The sequence below is a fragment of the Mus caroli genome, unplaced genomic scaffold, assembly GCF_978045245.1.
Source record: "Mus caroli unplaced genomic scaffold, Mus_caroli_1 scaffold_8, whole genome shotgun sequence".
NCBI lineage: Eukaryota > Metazoa > Chordata > Mammalia > Rodentia > Muridae > Mus > Mus caroli.
The window spans coordinates 74663412-74684462 of NW_028227263.1; the positions used below are offsets into that span (position 1 = coordinate 74663412).

Here is a 21051-nt window from a genome sequence, read left to right on the forward strand (position 1 = left end):
GACAGAAGTCTATACTTATTCAGTAAGGACACATTTCACATATTTAAAAATATGTTGTTGCCCATGATTGGATGAATCTGTGCATGCAGACATTCTGCTATGGAAGCTACAGTCTATCTAGTATGGGAGAAGGTGACTGGCACTGGACCCTAAGAGCCTTGGTTTGGGGCTCTATGGAGGCACAACCTGGTCTCTAGTTCTTGCTCCTTCTCCACTAAAAGTATCAACTACCATAAGAGCCTCTTTGTATCTGAAACTCCCAGTGAGGAAGGTTAAAGTCCACCCATTCAGGTGACAGCTCAGCATTTGTATAATGTGGGAGTCGCATTCCTGAGCTGCTGGCCCCCTTTCAGAACCTGCCTCGTTGAGATGCCACTTCCCTGACAGTCAGGCACTTAGGCTCAGAGTGAGAGAGAGAGAGAGAGAAAAAAAAAATCACAGTGCTCTCCCCCCTCCTCGCAAATTTTCTCTAACAATTAACACTGCACTAACTTGACACCCTCTTTCCTTGTTTGGCTTTGTAAACTCTGGTCCTTTTTTTCTATTAATTCCAGACATTAATATTTTCTTTCATGCAACTGCCGCCATTCACCCGTGAAACAGTTTGAACATTATGTAGCTGTCAAGATGCCTGGGGATTACCCAGTATGCCTTGCCTGTGAGAAAGTGACACCACAGAGGCCGAGGTTTGAGGTGTTTATTTTGAGAGTACGCTGACAAGCATGAAGGTCTTATCCCAGAGTGGCAATTTCATTTAATTAAAGGCCTCTTTTTATTATAGTTTCCCCCCACTTTTATATTATATATATATATATATATATATATATATATATATATATATCAGGATGATTGTTAAAGCCTGACTAGCCAGAGGTGTTCTCTCAAGCTGCTGAAGGAGGGGTTGAGCAGATGCTCGCTCACCAGTGAGAATTGCACTGAGTGGCTGTGAATGCATTTATTTTTACTAGCCCTCCAGAACTGTTCAGCACGGGTCTGTGTCTCAAATGAAGGCTGGGCTTCTGTTCCTATGCTGCCAAGCTGTAGATGGTAGAATTAGACACCTATGATCTCTGTAGATTGTTTTAATTTCTTTGTTTAAAGTTAGTGCCCTTGTATTACACGAATGCTAACTCAGAAAGCTCCTGCTTTGGTAAAGCTATTGACATCGAATAATGTATACTGTCTTGTTCTATAGCAATACCACCTCCCATTCACATAGCTGGGGAACGTAGTCCACTTATTTTCAATGTTTTTGACTATTAGAGCCGCATGGAAAACTTAAAGGTGCCTAAGCGGCAGCCTGTTCAGGAATGAGAGTTCTCAATGACATGTGAACATTTGCAGCAAAGTAGTGGAACTAATTTATGATATAATATTTGTTGATGGTATTGGATTGATTTTCATATCAAGAAATTCATTTTAGAATTCATTCCTGGAGCCTGTCTGGGGCCCTGAATTCAACAGTAGGTCCTTGCATGGATTTTCCTAGGGCTGGGTTTCACGATGGACCACAGAGCCATAATTTTACAAGTCCCAAGCTTTATGTTAGTAGCATCTTGAGCAAGCCTTCCCTATCTCCCTGCTGATTGCTCATTCTCTCTTGTCCCTTCACTGATCTGATACAAATGAGCAAGTCTGTCCTTAGCCTGTGAGATGAGGCACACATCCATGGAACACACAGGCAGGACACAAAATTCACGTGTTATGTTTACAAGCTTATTTTTTTTGTTTTTTGTTTTTAATTGATCTGAGAAAAGTGAAGGCGGATCTACCATCAGGTTTGTGTTTGGGGGTGGGGTGGGGCTGTATCAACTCCAGGGATATTCATTCTCTTTGGCATCCATTTCAAAGCTCCCCAGGAGGGGCCACTAGGGTCGGCTGTGTCAGCTCTGAGGCCAGCTGAGGGTCTGGCTGATGTGCAGTTCAGCTGGCCGTGGGTGTGGACAATGTATGCAGCTTTGGTGCAGGTGCGAGGAGGCAGCAAAGAATGCCCACTCTGTTGATTTAATCTCTATGCCCCGGGTTCCAGGCTGAGTCCCCCCCCCCAACCCCCCATCATCTTTTGAATCAGTGGTTGCAGAGACTGGTTTATTTATTATGATTATATTTTAAGGGATAGGATTTTGTTGAATCAACCATCTGCTAAATATTTGGAAGTAACTTCTTTCCCTTTTCACAGACTTTATGCTGATCCTAGGAGGGGCGAGCTTCTCCCCAGGACTCCTGACACCGCCTTGATTTTTCTTTTATTTTTTGAATTTATTTTGTGGGCAATTGAGGGGTGACATATACACAATGAAACCATATAAGGAGCTCAAAGAGCCCATTCATATTCATCCACTAAGAGATAAAATGGAATTAGTCATTTGTCCTTAAATTGTAGCATTTCTCCCTTCCCGTGACACCTCTAGGGTTTCCCATTCCTTCAAAAAGAGACACTGATCTCCGAGGTGTGTTCTCTGGCTGGCTTCGGGCCTGGGGACTGTAGGGAGAATCTTGTGACTTGATAGAGATGCTAGATTTTTACATGCATTTTAAAATTCTGTCTTGTTCTCCTTTTCTTTTAAAGGCACGAGCGATCCGTATGTGAAATTTAAGCTGAATGGGAAGACACTGTACAAAAGTAAAGTGATATATAAGAACTTGAACCCAATTTGGGATGAGATCGTTGTGTTGCCAATACAAAGCCTTGATCAAAAGCTCCGTGTGAAGGTAATAATCCTGACAGCTTTCAAACCAGCTCCTGGCTTCTAAATATTTATGCCTCTGTAGTTCTTAGGCCTCTTTAAAAGTGAACTTGCCTCAATTATTCCTTCCATTATGCTCTGAGGTTGGATTAAAATATTAATACTGTAGGAGGAAAATTTTTAAGCCTCTTTATGAGACTATGTTTCCCTCAAATCGGGGAGATCCATATGCTGCAAAGTCACCGTGCACTGTGTAAATAATGTCCTTATTGGCTATATTTAAACTTACTTAGTGTGGAAGAATTATTACTGGCCCTGAAGTGGTGACAAGTGTAGACACTGTTCTCATTAGAAAGAACTTTGTATATAATAGTGCTACAAGCTACCAGGTGTAAGTATCAATTACTCCAACATCTGGGTTAAAATGGTACGAACTGAGCACAGAATAGGATGGCTGTACGTTAGTTAGCAAATTTCCATTTAATTGGCAGGTTTGCTCACCATGGAACATACTAAGTTTTAATGAGAGGCCAATTAAACTACAGAAAGAGTCCATGGTGTGTAATATTTTGTTGAATTTGACCACTGCTTCAAAAGGCATTTTTGCTTTTGTTTTGTGCATGGTTGGCAAAGTAGGCAAGTTGTTTCTCTGTATTGGCTTTGCCTATATCTTTCTTCAACTTCACTGTGCAAATTATTGTAATGATTGAGAGATGGATTTCAGAGTCTTCAGCCTATTCTGTATGTTAGTAATGGGATGATGGTTTAACAGCCCTATGTGCTAATGCCCAAACCCTTTCCTAGGTGTATGATCGAGACTTAACCAAGTCTGATTTCATGGGTTCTGCATTTGTCGTTCTCAGAGATCTTGAACTTAACAGGTATTGTATTTTTACCTTGAATCATTATCAATGAGTTTTAGGAAAAATCCACATTCATATGAAAATGGTGCTTATTTAGATGTTTTTTTTTTTTTAATATTGAGGTCCATAATTTAACTATCTGTTTTTATACTTTATTTTAGTGATAGATCAGGAAGATCAGTGAACCAATGTTAGTTTTGATAATGTCAGAGTTCTTTCCCCCAGAAAATTTATTTTTACCAAATGTGATTCTCTATCCACACCCAGCTCCCCATAAACCTTATCTTGTCCTTATGCAGAGGTAATGGGGGGGCTACCATAAGCTCCTGATGTATGTACTGTCTTGTCCTATTTCCAGTTAGTGTTAAAAATCACATTCTGTATTTTTAACTGCAGGACTACAGAACACATTTTAAAATTGGAAGATCCAAACAGTTTAGAAGACGACATGGGAGTGATTGTGTTAAATTTGAACCTAGTTGTAAAACAGGGTGATTTCAAGAGGCATGTAAGTGTGGACCTTTCTGTTTAAACTCTCCATGGTGACATCTTCTTGAGGACTGTCCAGCAGACAGGATGACTGTCAATCATATATTAAGGGGGAGAAGTAAACTATTTGCATTAATATCAATGTGTGGTTATGCACCTTCTCTCTCGTGAGCCACTGGGCAGACAACTTAGGTAATAAGAAGTTACCTGGCTGCTTAAGGTATGGTTAAGATTGCTATTAAACTCATAGAATGTCTTGCCTGGATAAACAAACCCTTGGAAATATAGTTTTCTTAGGTATCAGAGTTTCCCTTTAGTCATTCTTAGCTTCTGTGTGACTTTCACACATTCAGTGATGCAATCACTTCCCAGAATTTAATGTTTACATCATGGGTTCTGAGGTGAGCAAGTGTCCACTTACAGCACGCCTTCTTTCTTTCCTTGCTGTTGCTTTTAGCTTCTGACTTTTCTACCACGTGTGCATTTGTGAGAACACAAATTTTAATGTTCGCTCATCTACCACATGGCAATTTCTCATTAGCACACTATATAGTGGCAATGTCTGCACCATCATCGAAGCATTTGATTTCGTTAAGATAAGATAGAAAGTCTGCTCTCACAAGTAAACATGCTGATGAAGATTATAATCTCATTTTCATATTCATGGATTGCACATTATAATTCCAATCATTAAAATAAGAACACAGTGTGTTTGATTACAATTTACTGAAAGATTAAAAAGAAGCTAAAAGAGTGACAGGAGAAAGAATATTTGTGTTACATTTGAACCTGTATAGAACCCAATATGAAAATCTGAAGCCTGGTCACAAGTTAGGCTTCTAATATACCTTCTAAGTTAAAGTAAATATTCCTCATTTTAGCTGTCGCTTAATCTTTCTGTTGGAATTTATTTCATAATGAAGACCATATCTAATTTACTAGTAAACTCTCAGAAGCTAGCTTAAAGTTATAGGAAAAGTGTACTGAATTTTTTTTCAATTGCTAGAGTGTCTAGTAAACATTAGATTTTAAAATTTGAAATCCTTAAGTTAATTTACTTAAAAATGACAGACTAAAATTCTACATGTAAATAAACATACACACTTGGGACCTCAATGAAACTGTCACTCGGATAAAGACGAGCCTGTCTTCTCTGTCCCTTCTACCTGGGACTTTTCTTTAGCTTCTTTTTTGTTTTGTTTTGGTCTTGTTGTGGTTAATTCAGAATCCGTGCCCCCAGATCCACTCTCCAAGTGTATAGTAGGTGGCAGTTAACTTGAGATGGGTGCTAGGCTAAAGTAATACGTGATATGAATAAGTATTCGAGCCAGGCGTCCAGGGTGGAACACTTAACAGCCATTGTGTTCTTACAATTTCTTTGGTGACTTTTGTAAAGTTGATTTCTCTCATGAAAGTGGCTGCACCTTTTGAGTTTTTATACGTCTCACTAGACCTGTGTTCAGCAATCATATTGCATTTCAGCTGCATTTCAGAACCACCACATTTGGAATTTTAAAGGAATAGCAGTTTGATTTCCATTTATCTCACACTGCAAAACAATTAATGTAAGAAGCAGCTTGGATTTGCACTTGTGATGCATCTGGAACTCTGTCTTTTCAAGGTTCAAAGAGCATTCTCTGTCTTCATCTAACTTAGCTGGCCTCTCTTAGTATTTGAGCCCCATTTGTTGGCTCCTCTGTTGAGGTTGTTAGAATCTCTGCTTACTGTGTGCTCGCCTTATGCCCAGTAGAAGCCAACTGTACAGTGTATTATATATACTTTGAAAGCAGAATCACAAAGAGCATTGCCTGTCTCATTTATTTTGCATTATAATTTCTTTATCTAAGCATTACCAGTGGGTCAATAATGGAGAGATGATTTTTTTGAGCCATAAAGTGTTATTCTACTTATAGGACTATCACAGTCCATTTGGGTATACTAAATAGAAAACAAAATCTTTTTCTTTTTATTAATATTAAGTGGATAATAAATGGTGTTTTCATTCGGGGTTTTTAACGTGGAAATGACTTTCCCTTGGACCTGGAGGGCAATGGATTTATGTCATTAGTATGCTTGGCTTATACATTTCTGCTAATGTGTACACTGTGGAGGAGTTCTGGTTCGGAATCTTAGTTTTGTACCCATTTTCCTCGCTAACAGTGAGTCATATTTTATGGTTTTAGAACCAAAGTGACAATGACATTCTTGAGATGTGCAGTTTGTGTCTGTGCTGGCTGTCTAGCATGGTGAACTTGGCCCTGACTGGAAGGCTGAGAGAAAGCGAAAAGAATAGGGTCATAATTAGCATTGTGGGCTTTGTCAGCAAATGTCTATGTTTGGCTCCTGGATCTACCGAGACTCTGTCAAATCTACAGGCTTATTTAACCTCTCTGAGGTGTTTCCCTCATATGTGGGTAAGAGTGAGGGCACCATCGTGGGGATTGGCATGACCATAGCATAATAATGGCATGATCAACTACGGATGCCAGACCTGGTAGAAATACAATGTATGTGGTAGTTTGTAGCATTATAGTAAGGTAGATATCATGTTAATAACCTAGCCTGTTTTATCTTTATCTTCTGTGACTGCTACAGGAAATAAAGTATTTATACAAAAAAAAAAAAAAAAGACCTAGTAGCTTCATGCCCCTTTGAGGTTGTCATTAATTTCAGTGGTTGGATTAAGTGAAAATACTTGATACTTTTATTGAGAAAATATCTGAATATTTTATTTTAAAGCCTAGTTGTAGCACCTGTCACTATGATGAGGTGCGCAATGATGAAGTCACCATGTCACCATTTCTCCAGGACAAGTATTATGAACGAGAGCCTTTAGGGTCTCCCTGCCCTGCCCTAGCTGCTGTTAGTTAGACGGAAGTGAACTACTCTTGACAGTTATGCGTTTTCAGGTCTCCTCTGGACTGAGGAGAATTAGCAAAGCAGACATGTCCTTTACCTGCATTTTTTTCTCTCTCTTCCTTGAGCATTATAGTAGATGTGGTCAGCTTGGTTAGCTTCATAATGTAATGGCAGTATCATGAGGTTTGCCTCGTTTTAACAAGCAGGAGGCTAGTGAGTGAGACAGCCAGAGCAGGCATTGTGTGACTGGATACCGACTTGGGAGAGGAGAAGGATTTCATTGAAAGAACTGTACATAAAAGTGAACAGCTTATTCAGGACAAGGGAAGGATCAGAAAGAGAATAGTGGGAAATGTGTTGCCCTTCAACCCTCTTTTCTTTCTTCACACATTTGCTTGATCAACTAAATTAATTAAATTGGACAATAATGATTCTAAAGGTTTTTTTTTTAAGTATTTTTTAAATTAGCTTACAAAATACCAGATTTCCATGTGGCATAAGTTCTGAATTCTTTTTCTGTTATTTTGACTATCAAGATTTAACCTTTGAAAGTAATGGAATTATATTTTCTACTAAGTAAATTTATGGATGACCTCAACATGAACTGACATTAGTTAAGAATTTACAAACAGTTTTAGAGTGCTCCCTAAACATTGTCAGTAGAAGAAATCTGATACTCTCCTTTTTGAAGATGAAATTATACTATTGCATTTATTTTGAAAAATGTACTTACTGAGATTGAACGGTATTTGTCTGCCAAGGCTGATCCATTCTGAATACTCCGAGGAAATGATTAATCCAGCCACCTAAGTGTGATTTTTTTTGTTTCAAATTTATTTTTTACATGAAATTAATTTTTTTATGGGGAGGGGGGTGGTGGGTAACGCTAACTTTCAGATTTGGGAGTAATGATGTGACTATAATCTGTATTATATGTAATGCAAAGTAGTTTATTAATTACATTATTAATTACTTTATTAATTACATTATTAATGATCCGATGTTTCTCTCTTTCATTTTGATATCGTCATTATACATTGAAGCGTTGGTCAAATCGGAAGCGGTTAAGTGCCAGCAAGGTAAATTTGCTTGTTTTTGTCTTTATATAATTTGGATAAAACTTCATATTTTTTATAAATTACATCTGTGTATGTGTGTGTGCGTGTGGGGGGGTATTGCCCAGACTTGATTTGTAACAGCATTCTTTACTTCTTACTGTTTTAATAAATAAAAAGTGGAGGACCCTTCTTTAGAGTTTCATTAAGTTAGGGCATGACCAGATGTTGGAACTTGTGCTTGCCTGAGTGGTGACATTTTATATGTACCCGGGCATGTTAGAATTTTACACTTCATTAAGCTTGGAACACTTAGACTGTGGCACGGTTAGCCGCTGTCCCCTCAAGAAGTTATTTGCTATGAGAAGCTATTGTGAGTGTTTCAGGGGCCACATGAAGACCGGCAGAATCTGTGGCAGCCTTTATAAGTCTCAGTGATAACTTCTGGAACAAAATTATTTCTCAATTGCTAAGTAGAAATATTTCTTCATGAAGTGCTGGTAGGTTATAAATCATTAATATATCTAAGCATTTGTATGATATTTTACAGTTTATGCAAGTAGGAGTGCCAAGGAAAGGGTTCTGAACGTAATCTTTTATTAAGTTAATAAATTACAAAATTATAAATTTGGTAACAATGTGAAAATTATTATAAAAGTAATCCCCTAAAGTATTTTTAACTTAAGTTACCAACTCTTGCTCCTTTATCAAGAGACGTAGAATTGTAGTTAAATGATTTAGTACTTTAGGCTCTTTGTCAACTTTGATTTCAGAATGTTGGGGCTAATTCATACCTGGAGTAGAAAGCGATTCTGCAGACAATCACTTGACTAAGAGCGCGTACACGTGTGTGTGTGTGTGTGTGTGTGTGTAATTGAGGTGGACAATACCTCAGTTGACTAGTTCCCTATATAATATGGAATCTGTATCCAAATCAAGAATTCTTAATATTTTTGAGAGGAGCAGAGAGGCAGAGAGAGGGGGGCGGAGAAACCCAGAGACAGAGATACAGATTGAATAAGATTCTCTTGCATCAGAAATCAGTAGGTGGCAGTGATCTGATGGCACACACTGATATCAGTGTATCTTTTCTGCATTTTAAACATGCTGACAGAATTGTGAAATGGTAACTGGTCCTCCTCCGACCTCACTGGCTTCCTTGCTCTCTGGTCTGTGTTCAGAAACAGAAGAGGGCATGATAACAGTGATGTGCTGCAGTCTGAAGCATTCTCCACCTTTGCCTTATTCCTATACAGTCACTAGAGGGTAGGAGAACATCATTTCTCGCCATGGAAGGGAGTCGGGCTCTCGCTCTCTGTATTAAGAGTTGCTGTAACCACCCAAAGCAGTAAAGTTTCCCAGAATGCCTTGGTGAAGCCTGACAAAGCAGTATTTTCTCCTTTATTGATTCGGCTACGGCACTAAAACACCGGTACTGTACATCAATAACCATCTTTACTTAGGGAGCTTCGCTCTGTGGAAGAGCACTGGCAGTTTGTGGGAGAACATAAAGGCAAGAAACAGAAATTGTGAGCCTGGGGAATATTGGAGTCTAGGGAGGACAGGAGAGGTTATGGAACAATGGCCAAAGGAATGAAGAGGGGTAGGAAACATGTCTACGGCTTGGATAAAGATATCAAAAATATGAAGGAGACAGAGGATCCAGAGAGCAGTATTTATATATAGATACAACAGAGTTATATGTTGAGGCTTAGCTGTGTGCCTTATTTTTCTCTTACTTTGAGGAATTCTGACTTCAGTGTGTGTTAGGCTCAGGAATGTAATAAATGCCCAGAGCCATTACATATGTTTAGTAACATTCCAGACAAGAAAAAAATTGATGAACAGGAGAGATATTCATATGTGAGACATGAAGATTATACATTGCTGAACACTTAATGGTGATGTCACTTTCTTTACATTGGAAAGTCTGCAGTTTCAGGAGGAAACTGAGGTCATTTATAAATTGTCTTATGAAAAAGAGTCGTTCGAGAATAATACACACACTGCCACTAACACTATAAACATGGATAAAATTCTCTGATCATATCCCTTTTGGTATTTTAAAACAGCAATGTCTTTAATTATTTAAAAATATTTTGTATGTGTAAATGTTTGTTGCGTGCATATCTGCATAACACGTGCAGGCCTGGTACTTCTGGGATCCAGGGAAAGGAGTTGGATCCCCTGGAACGGGAGTTACAGATGGCTGTGAGCTGTTTGTCAATGCTCACGATTAAACTTGGAGGAGCTAGAAGAATGGTTCTCAACCGTGGGCCACCCCCCCCCCCAGGGGAGTCACATAGTAGATATTTATATTTTGACTCATCACAGTAGAAAATTTGTAGGGATGGAGCAACAAAATAATTTTATTATTGGGGCTCACCACAAAATAAAAAAAACTGTATTACAAGATTGCAGTGTTAGGAAGGTTGAGAACCACTGGAAGAACAACCAGGGCTCTTAGCTCCTAAATCACTTCTCTACCCCCATACAAATGTCTTTTTTTTTTTTTTTTTTTTTTTAGGATTTTCATATTATATTTAGCCTTAGAAAATGTCTGATATGAGAATTACTTTGCCGTGAGTATAGAAAAATATACTCCTGTGCTACCTACCGCATAACAGGAATTTTAACCTCATCTGATTTTGACGGTGGCTTTGTTTAGATGATTGCTTCTTTTTCTCTATAACTTTTATATTTTTGGGGTTGCCTCAAATGTTCCTGAATAAGAGTGTCTTTGTGGCATGTTTTAAAAATGTATCTTTGATATTTTGCCCCAGATTTCAATGTGATAGATATAGAAGGACGGTTTTTTAAAGATAGGCTTAGCTTCCATCCAGAAAAGCTTTTAAAATGATCATTGAATGGAGAAATCAGGGTTTTATATAATAGATCACAGACTGGCATGTACTCCTTTTTCCATCTCGGCTGTGCAGCAGCCAGTGTAGCCAGGGCTGCTCCAAGACTCACTTGGGTGTACTGTGATACCTGCCGCAGCTCTATGTAAGAACACTCACATCAGTTCTGACCACCAGACAGTTTCATGCAAGAGAGGACACAATCGTAATGAGAGATGGGGATAACAGATCTGTGCAGGGTAGTGCCTAGACAGCTTGTAGCTCAAGTCTTTCTTTCTCTGTCTCTATCTCTGTCACTGTCTTTGTCTTTCTGTCTCTCTCTCTCTCCCTTTCTCTCTCATACATGCTCATGTATGCATACCACACATACTACACACACACACCTACACTCACACCCCCCCACACACACAGAGAGAAAGAAAGAGGGAGAGAGAGAGAGAGACAGAGAGAGAGAGACAGAGAGAGAGAGAGAGAGAGAGAGAGAGAGAGAGAGAGAGAGAGAAGGAGGGAGGGAGGGAGGGAAAGTATGTATTGTGGGAAGGGCTCTTCTCATCTGGTCTGTAAAGATATCTGAACACATGTTCCTTTAGCTCTGGATTTTCTGTGCCTTCCATGCATTTTCATTGGAATGAGTACGTACCCTGCCACATCTCTTTCCTGACCCTCTGATTCACACATTAATATGTCAGCTATCTGAGATAAGAGAGGACCCACACTAGTATAACATTTTTATTGTCTCTTATGAAATTACTTGACTAGTAGTGCCAACTTTTGGCCCGTTTGGCTTTGTAGACTTTTATTGTAGTTTCTGTGTGTTATTGTGGAGGCTGAGTTCTACCGGCTACACTTTCTAGGTCCCCCTAATCATCTGTGCTCCATCTGGCTCTGTACAGGGAGAGAAATTCACACAAAGCTTATTTGCTATAGAAGAACTCAGACTGGGGAAGGCTAGTGAAATAATTTGGTGGGTCCCCTGTCTGTCTGTCTGACTGCTTTTCTGACCTAATCTCACCCAGGAAGAAGAGTGAGTTTAATGATTGCTTTGTCTGTTTGTAGTTAGGGTTAAAAAAAAATTCTACCCAAATGGTGGTGTCTCTCAACCAACTGTCTGGATAAATAGGTCTTACCGTACACATTTCTCTATGTAAACTCCCCATGCCTTATTGGTGTGTGCACCTGGAAGTAGTGTGAAGGGGTCCCTGATACACAAAGAAACATGTGGGGAGTCCAGGGCTCTGTGTGTTTCTGGGGACCTTCTGGTGAGCAGTGTGGTGTGCTTTTGGTTTGTTCACTTGCTCATTTTCATTTGCATGTGTCCTTCAATGTCTGCTCATAGTAACATGGTTGGACTATATGCTTTTGGGGGGGCTTGCAATTATTATATTCAGACTGCCAGATATATCTTTGCTCATAAATCAATCTGTCTGTCTGTCTGTCTGTCTCTCTCTCTCTTTCTCTGTTGTTTTAAATCTAGTGGATCTATGTATTTCTATTTTATTCTCTGAATATTATCTGTCATTTGACACTTTTCCTCTATTTTTTTGTTGTTGTTAACTCTTGGTGCTAGGAATAGAACTCCAGGTCTTAGGCTAAACACACGCCCTACCACTGAGCGCCACCCTTGCCCTCTCTCTATTTGTGGTCTGCTGTCTGTTAGTCTAGTTGTGGCGCTATATAGACTCATGCTGAGTGTCTCAACCCTGACCCTTCTGCTGCCTTTTAAGAAGCTGAGGTCAACTGCAATGGGCACAATGACTTCTGAGGTTTTCCCTGCTTTCTGAAAGCTGCAGCCACGTTCACGTCAGGCTGTCAACCCGCTAGAACTCTGTAAGCTTCTATGTGCTCTGGGGCAGAGTCAGGGCACCATCTTCCTAGGCATCTGATTATATCTGTCTCTTCAGTAGCATTAGAATCAGTCGTGTAAGTGTGAATTAGAAAACTGGAGAGTGTAGGATGAGTGAGTCTCCAGGGCCCAATCATAAGACCATCTCTTAGTCCTGCATGGGAGTAGGGAGGGGCCCAAGGTTGTGCACAGGGAAGCTTTTGAGAAGACTAGAGTGACTGAGTAAATGAGACATGGTAGCGTGGAAATGTGGCCATTCAAAATAATGGAGCTACCCAGAAACCACAGAGATCATATTAGGGTTCAAACAACTTGTTCCTAAATATAACTCCTGAACCAGTCACATTTGGAAATTGTTATAATTATTTTTAAAGTCTATTTTAAAACAGTTTTTGTCTTATAGATTTGAGACAAGTTTTTACCATGCAGCTGTAACTTAGAGCCTATTATATAGATGAAATTGGCCTCAAACATATACTGGTCAGCCTATCTCAGTCTCTTCCCTACCTCCCCACAAGGATTGAGATTATGGGCATGCACCACCATGCTCAGTTTAAATGCAATTTCTTCATTCCCTATTAATAATAGAAGATGTATTTTTCTTGTCCCAAATTTAGAGTCATTGACCACGTATAGTATTAGTCTATTTATCAAATCTTTTCTTAATTTAGTTTTTATATTCACATCTAAAACATGAGTGATATTTCCTTATAACTAAGATGAAATAAAGACAGTATTTTTATAACTCTAGACAAAGACTGTGTTTGTATCTTTGGAACTTTTGATACAGGCACATCTACAAATATAAATCTCATTTCCCATGTGCATGTATGTGTGGGAAACGTAGAAAGTTTTCTTTGTATCCTTAGTTGAGAATTTTATGTGGTTCTGGCAGCACTTAGGGCCCAGAATTGTCTTTGGATGATGTAAGGAGTTGCAGAGGCAGGGCTGTTCCAGAAACTGGTTCCCTGCATGTGTGGCTCTGCTTTCACTGTGCTGTAAAGCTGTTGACAGGAAGCAGTAGTTTTACATGTTGAAAACACTTGAAAGGAATATTTCAGTGAAGGCTTTTATAGATGGGGTGCTTTTCTTCAGCTTGGCAAAGGAATGGTCAACAGAGGTGGAGCCCCACTTTGCTAGTCAATTTTCAGACAGTGGTGATTGAATTTTTAATTTTTTTTCATGCATTTGCTTCTGTTGGCGACCTGTGTTGTCCCAAAGACTTTAGAACCATAATTGGTAGATAGAATGTGTTGGCAACTCCAGCCTATTATATTGCCATCACCTAAAAAATTAATGTATTGTATAGTATTATGCATAACCCTTGCCTATACGAGTTACTGCTTTTGATCATTATTCTTTATTTGTTTATTCTGTGTGATATTTGTGTGTTGCATGTAAGCATCTGTATGTGACGTGTGTGTGTGTGTGTGTGTGTGTGTGTGTGTGTGTGTCTGTGTGTGTCTGTGTGTCTGTGTGTCTGTGTGGAGGTCTGAAGAAACCCTTGGCTATCCTGCTATATCAGTCTCTGCCTTATTCCTTAGAATAGGGTGGTTCACTGAGTCTGGAGCTAATCTTTTGACCTAAACTGGCTAGCAATTTAGCTCCAGCCATTTTCCTTCCTCCATTTACATTTACACTGCTAGCCACTGAATACTCCTGGCCATGCCTATCTTTTTATACGGGTGCTGTGATGGGGAAGCCAAACTTCTATCTGTATGCTTGTAAAACGCAGGCTCTTAACCACTGAAACATGCCCCCCCCCCAACTCTCAGACCCTTATCCTCCTGTGTCTTTCATTACTATTTCTTCCCCCTTTTGATTCTTCTCTTTTGTTTTCTGGTGTCCATTTACACATTCCATTCTGGTGCTTGCAGGGAACAGTTGAATGTAGTCTTGCTGTTGATGGCCACAGACCTCCCTCCTACCTCCTAACATCGTAGTCAACCTTGATGGCACCAGGCTGCAGGTCATTATATAAACCCTGTATAAATGCATTCACTTGGAAAATCCACTGCTGTGTGGGAACCTTTTGAGATTCTGAAATGAATCTTGGCATCTCCTTGAAGTGAGCAGAAGTTCCCATACCATACAAACTCCTTTTCTTCTAGCTGAGCCTGGGTGTAGGGTTGTGGTGACTTAGAACCAAAGAAATCATTGGGGCGGGGGGTGGGGTGGGGTGGGGTTTCATCTGCATTAAAATCAGTACTCTTAATAAGCTGAGGATCACACCCTCTCTTTATTTTTCTGTTGATAATTGACGGATGCGCTTTCAATGGACATCACTTTTTCCTTCTAAGAGGAATGAGCGTAGCACATATGAAGTTGGGGCCCAGACACAGAGAGATGAATGGATCGCATAGAAATACTAAAAGGTTCTGATCCTTGGGGAGGAAGGAGGAAATAACAGAACCCCGATGCACTATATTTTATCCCTCCTGTCTAGGGAGGAATTAGGGTCAGGACCCAGAAACTTTGCTCTATCAGCTGGTGTTTGTTTCAGCTCAGGTGGGGTGGGTTTCCCCTTTGATGGGTCATTTCCTCCTCACCTATCATATTCCAGGCTGCATTAAGATGACAAATCTCCCTTATAGGCAGGGACAGAGACATGAAAATCCGAGTATTTGGCTAACTGAGTGAGTGCAGATGAGTTGATTTATCGTGGGGAGAGTGGAGACGTTTGAAGAACAGAATTGATTTCACAAACCTGGCTGTGCAGTAGAGCAAACACTGGATGCCTTTGTCTGTCTGTCCATTTGTCTGCCTGTCTGTCTGTTTCTCTGTCTCTGTCTCTGTCTCTCTCTCTTTCTTCAGGAAGGAATGCTGAGGAAAGTATAAAGAATATCTTTAGATCACATGCAAGTACATCGGTATGGGGTTTGCAAGCAAAACAGTTTTTTAAGGTCAAATGAGTAGAATAGTTGTTGTCCCAAGTTGTACTCTCTTTCCTATCTGTGAACTATGCAATAAATAATTCTCTTCTCCCACCCTGCCTTGGTGGGGGGCGGCGTTGGAGGGGCAGAAAAGAAAACTTGGCCAGTGAATGAGCAAGTCTATCAGATCAAACATGACTGCGTTAAATACTAAAATGTTCAAAGTCCGACTGAGATAGATAAAGGCTTTGATGGAAAGAGGATATTTCCCAGGGACATTACAAGCCATAATCCAGATGTTAGGCTGTAACACAACGAGTGTCCATGGATAGATCAGGAGCTTCAGCCAAGCCCTGCCTGATGCAGGCCTCAGCTTTGCCCTCCCATGCTGTTCTGCCATATGGAACCCATCTCCAGCCCCCTTAATAACCAGCTTTGGATTCCATTTTCACAGAGCTCACAGAGCTAAGTGGGGCTGCTTTATAGACAAGTTAGATAGAGGCCTTTCCAAGGTAAACATCCAATTTGAAATTAGGACATACTGCACTGCAAAATTATTTTAGGGCATATTTCATGGACACGCTGCCATTTTTCTTAGGCAATTGCCAGACTGTAGGATGCCCTTTGATCCTTTGTGGACATTACTCCCCGTTTTATAAAAGGGATTTTGAAATAGTTGCAGTGTTGAGGGAGGAATATATCTGTCGGAACTTTGAAGCATGGCCGTGGGACAGGTCATGCTTTAGCTCATTGGTTAGGAGTCAAACTTTTAAGAAGAAGAAGAAAAAGAAAAAAAAAACAGCAAAAGAGAGAATTACAGCAGGACTTATGAATCAAAATCTCATTTTTTCCTTTAAAGGCAGACGTTTCAACCTGTGAATTCAAAAAGCTATAAAAAGTGTAAGTGTGTATTCTGTGTGTGTATGTACATCTGTAGATTGAGGACGCACATAGATGCATGTCTGTGTTGTGTGCTGAGTTTGTGATGAGATTTTTAACAAAGTCATTTAATTTAAACTATCTTGTATCTCTTATTATTGAATATATTGTATAGAAGACCAAGTGTTCATTAGGAGTTAAGAGATAATCTTTGTCTTCTTGGAGAAGTGTTTCTCTCCTCTTTCCTGGATAATAGTTGGGAGTATATCATTCCGTAAAAGTAATTTTGTTTAACATTAAAACACAATTTTTAGCAAAAGACACAGAGTGGCACTGATCCATCATTTCTTGAGAATGATGGAATGACAGAGTTGGATCAAGTAAGCTCATATATTATTAATAGGGACCTGACTTACTACTGGTGTCTGAGTAAATTGGGGTCTAAATGACCACAAAAACAGAGTAAGTGGATGGTAGGAATGGCTACCCAGGGTTAGTAATGCATTGGTTTGTCCTGATGCTCAATTCCACTTACATTCTTCAGTCCAGGGATTCTTTCCTCTAAAGAAATATACATGCTCATTCCAATCCACGTATCAAGCAGAATTTGGAGATGAAATCTGACAACTAAATTCAGCACAGGGATCAGGTGGAAATCCTAACTCAAACAACTATGTTTGAAGAGACCACTGAGAAATGGGTGCAACGAGAGCCCCACAGGGTGCTGCCCAATGCTAAAGCCAGGGTGGTTTCTTTTGTTGAGTGTGGTGGTGCCATTTTGGTTCCATAGAAACAAATATGCATTTCTCACTAAAATGTTATAAGAAAACATGATGAAGCGGGGAATGGAATGAGATCAGTGGAAAATCGAATGTAGTGAATAAGGGCATGGAGGTTGGTTCTGCAGCTTATTCCATTTAATTTTCTGGGATCTGAAAATGTGCAAAATGGGGATTAGACAAAGTGCAGCCATCATCTTTATCATTTTGGAATAGATTTTCCCCTTCTGTCTATATTGTTTTGTCTCGTAGTGCTCTGTTTTCAAAAGTGCCTTTCTCCCCTTCAAACAGCCAAAGCCAAGTTCAAGGGGTTCTATGCTCATCAGAGTAGGAGCACAGACCACAGCCCAAGTCATGCTTTGCTGGCGTCCATCTTTTGTTTATAGTGGAAGCAACTTGCAGAACGGGGAGCATGGATTTGAAAAAAACAAAAAACAAAAAACCAAGGAACACTAATGCTTTTTCCCAGGCTGAAAAAGGAAGGGCTAGAATTCCTGTGAGTCTGTGTCTGTCAGACTCACTCTCAAGAGTAACCAACTATTTATTTATTTATTTATTTATTTATTTATTTATTTATAGTCCTCCTTGATCCGCAACCTACGCCTCTCAGAGTCCCTTAGGAAGAACCAACTCTGGAATGGGATTATAAGTATAACTCTCTTGGAAGGAAAGAATGTCTCAGGAGGGAACATGACAGAGATGTTTGTCCAGTTAAAACTGGGAGAGCAGAGGTACAAAAGCAAGGTAAGTTCTGCTAATTCCACAAGGGAGAACATCATCAATAAAGATGAAACCTCTCCCCACTCTATATTTCTCAAGAGTGGAGCCAACTCATGTTATCCTTCCCTCTAGGCATGTTAAGCATCCCAGAAAACAAGGCAATAGTCTAGATGCGCTGAACTACAGTGGCTATTGCTTAGTGTAATTCGTTTTCACTTGTATTTCAGAGATAGGGGAAGCTTATCCACTCACGGTGCTGCACACATGACATGTTCAGTTTGAGAATAAGCAGCATAGGCTTTGTAGATAGCAGCAAAAGGGTAGATGGGTATTCCCCAAAGCTCTAAAAGAAAGCAGCTTTCTACTTGAGAACATTAAATTGTTGGAGAGAAGTCAAAATCGTTTCAAAACTGTACGTTCTATTTTATTTTTCCCTTGTTTGTCTGAACACCAAAACTAGATCTGATATTTCTGGGTTTGCTGATTTTTGTTGTCTTCTTTTTGGTTTTTGTTTAAAAACTGATGACAACAACAACAACAATAATATCCAACTGCATAAAAACTAAAAAAAATAACAGGTTATTTTTTTAACTGTTTTATAAAAATAAATTGTTTGATCCTGCCAATACAACCTCTATATAGTTCTTAATTTTAGTACTTTGGTGTGGATTGAATTAAAAAAAAATCATCATTTTCCAACCATGGCAATACATTATTATCTTTTATATAACTATTATGTAACTATCAGATAGAAATAGTTGACATGTTTTGTGAGTTAATGGGGGGGTAGGGTAATTGAAAGGTATGCCATTTTTGAGCAGCCACATTAAACCTCCTAGAAGGTCTGGAGAGTGAGTGCAAGACCACTCTCTTTGCATTAGGGTTTCCTGGTACCCAGGAAGCAGCTGAGTGGATATAGATGACTTAGAAAGGAGACAGGAATGCAAGAAAGAGGCTGTGTGCTGCCCCCAAACTTCAGTGCAAAAAACCATCCAACATTAGACAGCCTTTACTCCGAGGCACATAGTGAACAAAAGCATATAAAATTAATTAGCTAATTAATTAATTAATTAATTAAAGTGTAAATCGGCACGAGAGGGATCTGTGCAGAAAATCATCTCAAGCAGATAATTTCAGGCAGAGCCTGCCACGGAGTCTATGGGAATGATCACGTCCCTTTCCTGAATAGTCTTTAACTAGTCATGGTCAGGCTAAGGATCTGTGGAAAGCTCATTTATCCCCGTGAACATTTAGATAATGTGTAGAGTTAGATCAGTGTCTGGCATGTTCCCTATGGGAAAGACTACATTGAATTTGTGTTTCTATGACATCTTTTTCCTCCTTGGAATCCAAGCTCTGTTATCTGATATGATTAAAATGGTATAAAAACCCCAGGTGAAATGTGTTTATATGACAGGACAGGAGCAGAGGAGTGTGGGAGCTGCTTACCCATTCTGCTGGTTTTCTTTTTTGCATAGAAACAGTTGGTGCTGATTTAAGTGTTGGTCTGGTTTTGCATAGAAGTAGTTGGTGCTGATTTAAGTGTTGGTCTGTAGCCTTAAGGCCAGACCAAGTCACCAATGCTTGAAATATTTATTCACAAAATCATCTCCTTAAAAGAAAGAAAAATGGAGATGCCACCAAAGAAGCCACCCCATAGGCAATTTGGTCACACTTAGAAAACACAGGAACATGGGTGTGATTTTTCAAAAATTCTAGTTAATGTTTCAAGTATGGAAAAATAAAATTTTCTAGTTTTCTCCTTGTCATAGTGTTGGGAATTAGTATCTTTGGGCTGAAAAATAGACAGATATATGTTATAACATAGTATAGAGTTCCTACTTAATGTATCAAGGAGATTTTAATTGAGCCTACAAAGCGTTCATTTATCTGATGCTTAGGCCTGGTCTAATATACATCAACACAAGCATCACTTGCATTTTACTCAGTTAATGCTATCTTCTGTAGGAATGAGCACTTGTAGGCTTTTCATTCCCTGCATGTTTGTGTGGATTTTATAGTTCCTTATGCTAGTCTTTTTAACTTGATGGAAAAACTGCTGCTTATGGGGTGATTTAAAAGAGTAGTCATATTTTGCTAACTTGAGTCCATGAGAGTCCCTTCTATTCCAGTAGTTAAGTATATCTTGCTAAGAGACCAGTCTCATCATGGTGACTTCCCGCCCTGTAGACATAACATGAATGTGTAGCTGCTATAGCCATGACCTACCTTCTGAGAAAGTAAATCCTGTAACTGCATGTTTTCTAGACACTGTGTAAGAGTGCAAATCCGCAGTGGCAGGAACAGTTTGACTTTCACTACTTCTCTGACAGGATGGGCATTTTGGACATTGAAGTGTGGGGAAAGGACAGCAAAAAGCATGAGGAGCGACTGGGCACGTGAGTCACTCTGTTACTATTGGGGTGGGGATTCCTGATTGCACAGGACTAGCTCGGAAAGAATACCTTATCTGTTTGGGTTAAGAGTGGACACCCACATCCTACTTCTAAGAAGCCAGTAAGAAGCTGGGCAGCCACTTAATGTGGAAGGGCTGTTAATCAATTTTCTAATTGGTAAATGCTATCCAGTATTTATCGTAGGCTTTAAACATAATAAAACAGAGCTCACGTTCATTTATACGGAGCTCATTTCAGGAACCCCTGATGAGAATAATATACTCAACGGTTAGAGTGCTTGCAAACTGCTATCGTATTTGTATTCAGATCTCACAGATACTTGCACATCTTACATGATTCATCTCTGTATTCCAAATAAGACATTATAATGTAAAAGCTATGCAAGTGGTTGTTAGATCCCTAAATGTCTTCATGTGGTTACTATGAGCATATTCTTTAAAGTAAACATTTTATCCAAGGTTGGTCTAATCCACCTATAGACCCTATTCATTCAAAGGGTTCACCCTAGTTTCTGAGTCTGGAAATCTCCCTAGAAAGTTATGTGCTGACTTAGACCACTGGGGTGTATTTGTAAACACATCCATGATTTCACATTAGTTTTACAAAGCAATAAAAGAAGAAGGTGAGTTGTCCTCCATGGTAGAAAAATTTCAGTGTCCTTGCTGGATTTTGTGACAAACTATCATAGAATCGGAAGCAGCCAAAGCTATTCTGTTGTTGATTTGT

The 21051-nt window shown here is 39.5% G+C and overlaps 1 protein-coding gene across 4 annotated transcripts in view; it reads left to right on the plus strand.

Moving 5' to 3' along the window:
- The window catches only part of Mctp2 (multiple C2 and transmembrane domain containing 2), a 238613-nt gene that overhangs the window by 74682 nt on the left and 142880 nt on the right, over positions 1 to 21051 (plus strand). For 3 of the 4 annotated variants that reach the window (XM_085841642.1, XM_021166947.3, XM_029480148.2), the window contains 6 exons: positions 2570 to 2712; positions 3492 to 3568; positions 3947 to 4058; positions 7942 to 7977; positions 17768 to 17932; positions 20177 to 20307. In XM_085841642.1, coding sequence (XP_085697768.1) covers positions 2570 to 2712; positions 3492 to 3568; positions 3947 to 4058; positions 7942 to 7977; positions 17768 to 17932; positions 20177 to 20307 — 664 coding nt within the window. Of the gene's footprint in view, positions 1 to 2569; positions 2713 to 3491; positions 3569 to 3946; positions 4059 to 7941; positions 7978 to 17767; positions 17933 to 20176; positions 20308 to 21051 lie in introns of those variants that run through there. The other variant, XM_029480149.2, reaches the window with a different exon arrangement.